This window comes from Trichechus manatus, unplaced genomic scaffold, assembly GCF_000243295.1.
Source record: "Trichechus manatus latirostris isolate Lorelei unplaced genomic scaffold, TriManLat1.0 scaffold00109, whole genome shotgun sequence".
Lineage (NCBI taxonomy): Eukaryota > Metazoa > Chordata > Mammalia > Sirenia > Trichechidae > Trichechus > Trichechus manatus.
In genome coordinates this window covers 8,628,265-8,638,529 of record NW_004444045.1, presented here as the reverse complement: position 1 = coordinate 8,638,529, position 10,265 = coordinate 8,628,265, and the positions used below count along the sequence as shown (strand labels likewise).

General features: G+C 45.1%; 1 protein-coding gene across 1 annotated transcript; it reads left to right on the top strand.

Moving 5' to 3' along the window:
- The first annotated feature begins 3,657 nt into the window (after positions 1-3,657).
- GOT1L1 (glutamic-oxaloacetic transaminase 1 like 1) lies at positions 3,658-9,880 on the top strand. The gene is made up of 9 exons (XM_004383427.1): positions 3,658-3,772; positions 5,278-5,459; positions 6,818-6,929; positions 7,182-7,291; positions 7,511-7,603; positions 7,720-7,870; positions 8,386-8,551; positions 9,324-9,466; positions 9,717-9,880. Exons 1-9 carry the CDS (start codon positions 3,658-3,660, stop codon positions 9,878-9,880), a joined length of 1,236 nt encoding a protein of 411 aa, XP_004383484.1.
- The last annotated feature ends 385 nt before the right edge of the window (positions 9,881-10,265 follow it).

The following is a 10,265-nucleotide window of genomic DNA, read 5'->3' as shown; positions in this document are numbered from 1 at the left end:
GTCAACCTTTCGGAGCTTCATTTACTGATGTGGCACAACTCAAAATGAGGAGAAACAGCTGCCATTAATAACTAGAACATGGAATGTACAAAGTATGAATCTAGGAAAATTAGAAATCATCAAAATGAAGTGGAACCTATAAACATTGATATCCTAGGCATTAGTGAGCTGAAATGGACTGGTATTGGCTATTTTGAATCGGACCAGCATATGGCCTACTACGCCAGGAATGACAACTTGAAGAGGAATGGCTTTGCATTCAGTGTCAAAAAGAACATTTCAATATCTATCCTGAAGTACAATGCTGTCAGTGATAGGATAATATCCATATGCCTACAAGGAACACCAGTTAATGCAACTATTATTCAAATTTACACACCAACCACTAAGGCCAAAGATGAAGAAATTGAGGATTTTTACTAAATTCTGCAGTCTGAAATTAATTGAACATGCACTCAGGATGCATTGATAATTACTGATGATTGGAATGCAGAAGTTGGAAACAAAGAAGGATTGGTAGTTGGGAAATATGGCCTTGGTGATAGAAACGATGCCAGAGATCGCATGATAGAATTTTCCAAGACCAACGACTTCTTCATTGCAAATACCTTTTTTGACAACATAAATGGTGACTATACACGTGGACCTGGCTGGATAGAATGCACAGGAATCAAACCAACTACATCTGTGGAAAGAGATGATGGAAAAGCTCCATATCATCAGTCAGAGCAAGGCCAGGGGCTGACTTCGGAACAGACATCATTTGCTCATATGCAAATTCAAGCTGAAGCTGAAGAAAATTAGAACAAATTCACAAGAGCCAAAGTACCATCTTGAGTATATCCCATCTGAATTTAGAGACCATCTCAAGAATAGATTTGACACATTGAACACTAATTACCGAAGACCAGATGAGTTGTGAAATGACATCAAGGACATCATACATGAAGAAAGCAAGAGGTTATTAAAAAGACAGGCAAGAAAGAAAAGACCAAAGTAGATGTCAGAAGAGACTCTGAAACTTGCTCTTGAACATCAAATAGCTAAAGCGAATAGAAAAAATAAGGAAGTAAAACAGCTGAACAGAAGACTTCAAAGGGCAGCTTGAGAAGACAAAGTAAAGTATTATAATGACACATGCAAAGACCTGGAGTTAGAAAACCAAAAGGGAAGAACATGCTCGGCATTTCTCAAGCTGAAAGAACTGAAGAAAAAATTCAAGCCTCAAGTTGCAACATTAAAGGATTCTATAGGGAAAATGTTAAATGATGCAGGAAGCTTTAAAGGAAGATGGAAGGAATACACAGAGTCACTGTACCAAAAAGAATTGGTCGATGTTCAACCATTTCAGGAGGTAGCATATAATCAGGAACCAATGGTACTGAAGGAAGAGATCCAAGCTGTACTGAAGGCATTGGTGAAAAACAAGGCCCCAGGAACTGACGGAATATCAATGGAGATGTTTCAACAAAGGATATAGCCCTAGAAGTGCTCACTCACCTATGCCAAGAAATTTGGGAGAGTGCTACCTAGCCAACTGACTGGAAGAGATCCAGATTTATGCCTATTCCCAAGAAAGGTGATCCAACCGAATGTAGAAATTATTGAACAATATCATTAATATCATACACAGTAGAATTTTGCTGAAGATCATTCAAAAGTGGCTGCAGCAGTACATCAACAGGGAACTGCTGGAAATTCAAGCCAGGTTCAGAAGAGGACGTGGAATGAAGGATATCATTGCTGATCTCAGAAGGATCCTGGCTGAAAGCAGAGAATACCAGGAAGATGTTTACCTGTGTTTTATTGACTAAGCAAAGGCATTCGACTGGATGGATCATAACAAATTATAGATAACATTTTGAAGAATGAGAATTCTGGAACACTTAACTGTTCTTATGAGGAACCTGTACATGGCAGTCATTTGAACAGAACAAGGGGATACTACATGGTTTAAAATCAGGAAATGTGTGCATCTGGGTTGTATCCTTTCACCATACTTATTCAATCTGTATGCCGAGGAAATAATCCGAGAAGTTGAATTATATGAAGAAGAATGTGGCATCAGCATTGGAGGAAGACTCGTTAACAACCTGCGATGTGCAGATGACACAACCTTGCTTGCTAAAAGTGAAGAGGACTTGAAGAACTTACTGATAAAGATCAAAGACTGCAGTCTTCAGCATGGGTTACACCTCAACATAAAGGAAATAAAAATCCTCACAACTGGACCAATAGGCAACATCATGATAAATGGAGAAAAGATTGAAGTTGTCCAGGATTTCAATTTACTTGGATCCACAATCACCGCCCAAAAAATCAGAAGATGCATTGCATTGGGCAAATCTGCTGCAAAAGACCTCTCTGAAGTGTTAAAAATCAAAGATGTCACTTTAAGGACTAAGGGGTGCCAGGACCCAAGCCATGGTGTTTCAATTGCCTCATATGCCTGTGAAAGCTCAACAACAAATAAGGAAGACCAAAGAAGAACTGATGCCTTTAAATCATAGCATTGGTGAACAATATTGAATATGCCATGGACTGCCAAAAGAACAAACAAATCTTGTCTTGGAAGAAGTACAGCTAGAATGCTCCTTAGAAGCAAGGATGGCAAGATTTCATCTCACATACTTTAGACGTGTTATCAGAAGGAATCAGTCCCTGGAGAAGGACATCATGGTTGGTAAAGTAGAGGGTCAGTGAAAAAGAGGAAGACCGTCAAAAAGATGGATTGACACAGTAGCTACAACAATGGGCTCAAGCGTAACGATTGTGAGGGTAGCCCAGGACGAGGCAGTGTTTTGTTCCATTGTACATAGGGTCACTATCAGTTGGAACCAACTCGACGAACCTGACAACAACAACAGCATCAGCTGGAGATGGGGGCACTGACTGGTGAAGGGTATCTGGATGAGGTACCAACAGTGTCTACAACAATCATAAAAAAGTTATTAACAGAAGAGAAAAAGAAAAATGCTAAATTAACCCTACAGAGGATGACTCTTTTTCCCCTTGGCCTCTTTCCCTTCTAACTGCTTGACCATTGAGCAGCTAATGTTGAAACTGCTAACAAATGTAGAAGCCTTGGATCTAGATAACGGAGAGAAATAGGACCCGCTTACCAAATTACAAATTACGCTGTTTCTAAGCATAAGACTCTTTATTCAGAGTGCTTTCTTTCTATTCCTTTTAAATCTGGGGCCCTTTGCAAAATGAAAGTAGACACTTTTTAAACTTATCCTTCATCTTGTGTTGCTGCTTGGTCTGAGGTTTTCAAGGCAGGGGGAAGAAGGCCTCAGCTGGCTCATTGTTGCCTGCCTTTCTGTCCTATCTTCAAAGGGGCTGGAGTGTTATTTTGCATTGGGCAACCTGGGGCTGGAGAATAGATTGCCTCCCCCCACCCCGCCCACTCTCTCAGGGAATTCTCAAGTGCTGTGGAATGTTCCTGTGGCCCTTGAGGATCGTCACCACAGAGACTGGGAGTTGTGAGGTTCTGTTGCTCTGGTAACCAGTTGTTGGGCCTCTGCATTGGAGCTGCCAAGGCTTTGGGAAGAGGCAGACCTGTCTGGCCCAGGCTTGGAGGAAGGCTCCCAGCAGAAGAAAGGGAGAAAGAGCATAGGAGCAAAGTCATAGTCTCGGCTCCACTTTCATCTCAGTATGCCCACCCTTTCAGTGTTCGCTGATGTGCCCGTAGCCCACAAGCTAGAAGGCAGCTTGCTAAAGAGCTACAAACAAGATGATCACCCTAACAAGACGTTCCTGGCCTACAGAGGTAGCTGCCTAGTAGTTTTGGAGTACTCTTGTTGTTGTTAGTTGCTGTCGAGTTGAGTCCGACTCATGGTGATCCCAGGTGTGCAGAGTAGAACTGCTCTATAGGGTTTTCAAGGCTCTGACCTTTTGGAAGCCGATCACCAGGGCTGTCTTCAGGGGTGTCTCTGGGTGAGATTGAACCACCTCCCTTCTTGCTAGTAGTCAAGTGTTTAGTCATTGGCGCCACCCAGGGATAAGACTTAGTATATCCTACCCATTGCAGTCGAGTTGAATCTGACTCATAGCAACCCTACTGGACAGAGTAGAATTGCCCCCATAGGGTTTCCAAGGCCGTAAATCTTCACAGAAGCAGACTACTACATCTTTCTCCCGCAGAGCAGATGGGGGGTTTGAACTGCAGACCCTTCGGTTAGCAGCCAATCGTGTAACCACTGCATGACCAAGGTTTCTTAGTATATCGTAACTGCCCCTGAAAAAAAAGAAAGAAAAACAGTTGCTGTAGGGTAGACTCATGGTGACCTCAAACGTGTCAAGAGTAGAGCTGTGCTCCATACGGTTTTCAATGGCTGAGTTTTTGGAAGTAGATCACCAGGTTTTTCTTCTGAGGTGCCTCTGGGTGGACTCAAACTTCCAACCTTTTGGTTAGCAGTAGAGCACATTAACTGTTGGCACCACCTAGGGACTCCTAACTGCCCCTAAAAACCTGTTGCTGTTAAGTCGATTCCAACTCGTAGCGACCCTATAAGACAGAGTGGAACCGCCCTGTAGGGTTTCCAAGGAGCGGCTGGTGGATTTGAACTGCTGACCTCTTGGTTAGCAGCCATAGCTCTTAACAACTGTGCCACCAGGGCTCCAACCGTCCCTAGCAGGGCAGTATTACATTGCTGCAGGGACAGGAGGAGGGATGGCCCAAGGCTTTGCAGGTGCAGAGGCCTTTTCTTGCTAAAAGAACTGCCTAGGTTTGAGTGGGAGGAAAGAGCGGAGAACGTCGCCAGGTCATCCCATGTCCTCTGCCCTCCTATGGGGACTTCCAGGCATTAGCAAATCCTCTTCCCCGGCTCTATGCTTTGGGGCTGGCATGGGCACTGCACTTTCCTCAGCCTCCTTTCCTCAGCCTCTCCCTTCTCCCTACTCTCTCTCTTTTCTGTTCCTGAACACAGAATGGTTCCCAAAATGGATCCTTCTGAATGCAGCCAGCCCGCTCAGCTGTAAAAGTCCGGCTTACCTTCGTTTAGTCTTATACATCTGTAACTTCCACCTCGAGTATAATTTTTACCCTTTAAAATGTCCTGGGTTTGTTGTGTCTTTTATAAAAAGCCAAAAAGTTATAGAGATTCACAGACAGCATGTTGTTTTTGGAAAGAAAAAAAAAGAGAGAGAAAGTTGTCTTTTCATAGGCAACTTTCCGGAGTCCTGGGACAGCTGGGTTTTTTGTGGGCTATCTGCAGAGCCCAGACTCTGGCCCCGTGGCCAGGTGTCCCAGTTCCCTCTGCACTTTGCTTACAGTCTGCATGACTGAAGACGGGCACCCCTGGGTTTCTCCTGTGGTGAGAAAGCTCCGACTGCAGATCTCACAGGATCCCTCCCTGAACTATGAGCATATGCCTGTGGTGGGCATGAAGTCGTTCATCCAGGCCTCCTTGGAACTGCTCTTTGGAAAGCACAGCCAAGCCATTGCGGAGAACAGGGTGAGAAGAAGGGACCTCCCCTTACTGACCCAGACCGCAGGGAATGGAGATGTGGGGTTGTACCATCTTAAACTTGAAAGGGACCTTGGAGGGCCCCCTGGCATTGACAAAAGAGACATCTGAGGCTCAGAGGGTCCACAGTTTGTAGCCATTGAAGGGCAGGGCTGAGATCAGAACCCAAATCCAGTGCTCTCTGCACCACCCACATGACTTATTTCACAGCTCTTTAAAGAAGGAATTTTCTGAATCTTAGGTTGTCCTGTTATTACAGTGAAACCTGTGACAGCCAGAACTCAACAGGACTGCCTTGTTTTCCTGGGTCTCGCAAGTTCTCTGTCTTTGACAGGGTGCAGTCTACCACTTTTCTATGGCTCTCTATTAGTGGAAAATATTTAAGCTTTCCTTCTCTGACAGATTTCCGCCTTATACAGGTTCCCATTTTTGCAAGTTTTATTGTACCATTATTAATCTTTTCTTTTTTTACACTTTAAGTATGTGCAGTTTATTATATGCCATTTATACCTCAATATACCAAAAAAACCCAAACTCACTGCCATCTAGTTGATTCCAACTCATAGCGACCCTATAGGACAGAGTAGAACTGCCCCATAGGGTTTCCAAGGCTGTAATCTTTACTGAAGCAGACTGCCATATATTTCTTCTGTGGAGCAGCTGGTGGTTTCGAACCACTGACTTTTCGGTTAGTAGTCAAGAGCTTTAACCACTGTGCCACCAAGTCTCCTATATCTCAATATAGCTGTTTAAAAAACATAAAGATCCAACTTCTGAAAAACCAACGTGTAGTTTTTCAGATGATGTTATCAGAGGTCTAAATCATAATTGGCATGCCATCTGGGTTAGGATCTCCCCTGTATCTCCAAGGTCAACAATTTGTTGAATGAATAAATGTATAAATGAATGAGTTAAGAAACAAATGAATTAGAGAGCACTTTTCCTAGCATGGAAACCCTGGTAGCGTAGTGGTTAAGAGCTATGGCTGCTAACCAAAAGGTCAGCAGTTTGAATCCACCAGGTGCTCCTTGGGAACCCTATGGGGCAGTTCTTCTCTGTCCTATAGGGTCTGACTATGAGTCAGAATCGACTCGATGGCAACGGGTTTTGTTTGGTTTTTTCCTTGTATATAGTTCTGGAGGCCAGGAGTTTGAAATTAGGATATTGGCCCCGTTGATTTCCTTCTGAGGGCTCTGAGAGAGAATCTTCCACGCCTCTCTCCTAGCTTCTGGTGGTGGCCAGTGATCATGGGCTTGTAGATGCGTCCTCAAGTGGCCTTCGTCTTTCTGTCTGTGTCTTTCTTACTACTCTTTTTAAAGCTTTATTTATGATTTTTTTGCTGGCAGGTAGGGGGTGTGCACACTGTTGGCGACAATGGTGCCTTTCAGATTGGGGCCCGGTTCCTCAGAACTTGGCATCAGGATTCTCGAATAGTTTATATCACTTCTTTTCAAAAAGGTGAGTGTTACTCAAAATGAGGGTGACAGAAGATCCCCGCCCCCGTTCCTGATTCTCACCCCAATTGCCATCTTCACTATTGTCCTTCTCAGCCTCTGTCACAAGAAAAATGGTGGACAAGCCATGCTATGCTTGTCCTTTTCCTGTGATGGTCCCACCTTCAGCCATGACCCTCAGGCCTATTCTGTAGTATCTCTGCCTCCATCTCTCCATTTCCCATGTACCAGCTGAGGGGGGGCTGTGTTCCCACAGAATTGTATGGACTCGTCTTCCAGGACATGGGCTTTACAGTTCATGAATACTCCTTCTGGAACCCCAAGCAGATGTGCACGGACCCCAGTATACTCATCAATGTGGTGAAGGTAGAGAGGACCTGCTCAGAAACTTCTTCCTAAACCTGCTTTAGAGTCTTAATTTCCTTTCCACCCCTTTGCCCCTCTAATCATTCAAGGCCTTTACTAGGCTTGGATTTGCCTTGCCCTTTAGTAGGAACCAACACAGGGAGTGCTTGCCCTCCCAATGCCCGGGTGTCACTACCACTTGGTAGTGGCGGTGCCTGATGAGATGATCTCTACCTGCAGCAGGCCCCATGTGGCAGTGTCCTTGCAATTGGGAACATTGCAGACTGCAAGTTGACACAAAGTCAGTGGAAAAAGTTGATGTCCATCATGAAGGTGAGCCCAACCTCTCACCTTTCCTTCCTCCCGCTTGCCATCCACTATCTCCTCCATCAGTTTCATCCTTTTCTCATCCTGTTTGGGACGTTACTTCCTTCTCCTTTCTCCTACAGAGAAAGAAGATGTTTCCATTTTTTGACATTTCCAGCCAAGGTTTCTCTTCTGGTAACCTGAACGAGGATAGTAGAATCTTACGATACTTTGTGGCTCAAGGCTTTGAGTTCTTCTGCAGCCAGTCCCTGTCCAAGAATTTTGGCATTTATGGTATGGTATGGGCATGACCTAGAAGGAGAAGGGCAGCCTGGAGCCGAAGTGGTGCTACACCCATGGCACAAAAGATGCTTTTGGCATCTCTTACCCTCTGGAGAGAGCTAAGGACTCCAGAGAGAACACCACAGAGGCAGATAGGAAGAGCACTGGACTAGACGTTTGGTGCTATGATATTGTCTTACCTCAGCTACTAGAACTAGCCACTAAAACTGACTGTGGTTAAATTACTTCACCCCCTTAGGCCTCTGTTTTCTCAATTGTAAGCTGAGGGAGGAGAATTTAGTGATCTTTCAAGTCCCTTTTACCTTTAAGACTAGCTCTTATGGGTAGTTTTCTGGAAGAATAGCCTCTAGCAATTTCCTGGAGCCAGATCCCACCCTGGCTGGGCTGGGATGAAAGCCCCATAGTTCAACCTTCTGCAAGGCTGGAGGAAGAACACTGTCATAGGTGAAGGTCCTGGTAGTAGAGGAGGAGACTGAAAAATGAGGATTTCTGTCCTAATGCTGCAGATGAAGGAGTGGGGGTCCTAGCCGTGGTAGCACTCAGCAACCAGCACCTGCTGTGCGTCCTCTCCCAGTTGATGAACTTCGCCCAAGTCCTGTGGTTAAACCCTCCTACTATGGGTGCCCGCATCATCACCTCGATCCTCTGTAACCCTGCTCTGCAGGGAGAATGGTAAGGATAAGGGTTGGGGCAGGAAGGGATGAGCAGAGCCTCTGGATACCTATGCTCCCACTGATTCACGGGGTTAAGCTGGGTGCTTCTTTTCCTGCCTATATAACTTCTTTACTCCATTCATTCATCACCATTTACTGAGGGCCTACTGTATACCTAGGAGTCCCTGGGTGGCACAAACAGTTAAGCACTTGACTACTAGCTGAAAAGTTAGTGGTTTGAACCCACACAGAGGGGCCTTGGAAGACAGTCCTGGTGATCTGCTTCCAAAAGGTCACAGCCTCAAAAACCGTATGGAGCAGTTCTATTCTGACTCACGGCGACCCCATGTATGGGACAATTGACTCGACAATTGACAACAACAGCAACAGCATGCAAGGGTTACCCTACCTTGGGAGAGTGGGCAATAGACATTCTTTCTGGATACAGTTCAGTGGAGCTACTTGAGCTCTTCCAGATTGCAGGAGAGGATTATGGAGGATCAGAGGCTTGCCATGAGTCGGAACCAACTTGACAACACATAACAACAACGGCCAGAGGCTTTCTGCCTTTGCGAAAACTGCTTAGGAGCTTGCTTGGCTTGTTTAAATTAATATGGGTTCACTGCACCCCTCCCCGCATTCATAACCATCCCAGAGTCCTGGCTAAACTGGTGTGCCCTCAGGCACTCTGTTGGGGGCTTTTGAAGGCAAGAAGAGTGAGATGGCCACAAGGAGATCTGAGAGCAGGGGGAGATCTTGCACCCCTATTTCTTGTTGTCCTTCCTTGGCAGGAAGCACAGTCTAAAAAGGGTTGTAGAGAACATCATGCTGATCAAGGAAAAGGTGAAGGAGAAGCTCCGGCTCCTGCAAACCCCTGGCTCCTGGAATCACATCACTGACCAGAAGGGGACCCATAGCTATCTTGGACTCAACTGTAAGTGTCTGATAAGGGGTGGCTCCTCAATTTCTGACCTTGGGCCAGTCTTTGAGATTAAACTTCACTGACTAGGTGTCCAGTCCCTAGCTTTGCTCCAGATTTTGGGTCTTTTCTGAAGAAAGTGAGGCTGCTTTAAAGATCCTTCTGGACACCACCCCCTAAAAAAATGCTGACACTCCCAAGTCCAGGCTAGAGGGGAGCTAAGAGGTGAACGCCCCAGGCTCTGAAGGCCTGTAATTATCACTAGCCCAGCAGCTGGAATACCTGGTCAAGAAGAAGCATATCTACATCCCGAAGAATGGTCGGATTAACTTCACCTCTATTAATGCCAACAACATAGATTACATCACCCAGAGCATCAACGAGGCTGTCCTCTTCACAATGGGCTCAGAGAAATTTCTTCAGAAGTAAATGACTGCTTGTTAGAACAAAAACTTCAGTGTTTGCAAAAATCCTGTGCTAATCATTCATTGCTACGATTTTTTTTTTTGCAAAGCACTCTCTCTCCATCTCTTTATGGAGCACTGCCTGGCCTCAGCAAATAGACAGAAAGGCCCAGAGAAGAAGGCGTGTCTGCCTTCATTGACTAGCTCGTATTTATTGAGCACCTACTATGTTAAGGCCCTGAGCTGAGCTGGGCATTGAAGAGAATGCAAAAGACAGGTGCATCCCAGTCCTTCTTTTCCAGAAGCTTAGAGTCTAGTTGAGAGACAAGCCTGAGTCACATGAAATAGTTAAGTAACATTTCAATACTGAATGCGATAAAAAGTCACAATGGATTATATAGACAGTAAGC

What these genes read in the sequence shown, in the direction of transcription:
- GOT1L1 (XM_004383427.1), top strand. Translation starts at nt 3,658, where the DNA reads ATGCCCACCCTTTCAGTGTTCGCTGATGTGCCCGTAGCCCACAAGCTA. An exon ending in CAAGAATTTTGGCATTTATG is followed by an intron (nt 7,871 to 8,385) that starts GTATGGTATGGG and finishes CTAATGCTGCAG; the next exon opens with ATGAAGGAGTGGGGGTCCTA. An exon ending in TAGCTATCTTGGACTCAACT is followed by an intron (nt 9,467 to 9,716) that starts GTAAGTGTCTGA and finishes AATTATCACTAG; the next exon opens with CCCAGCAGCTGGAATACCTG.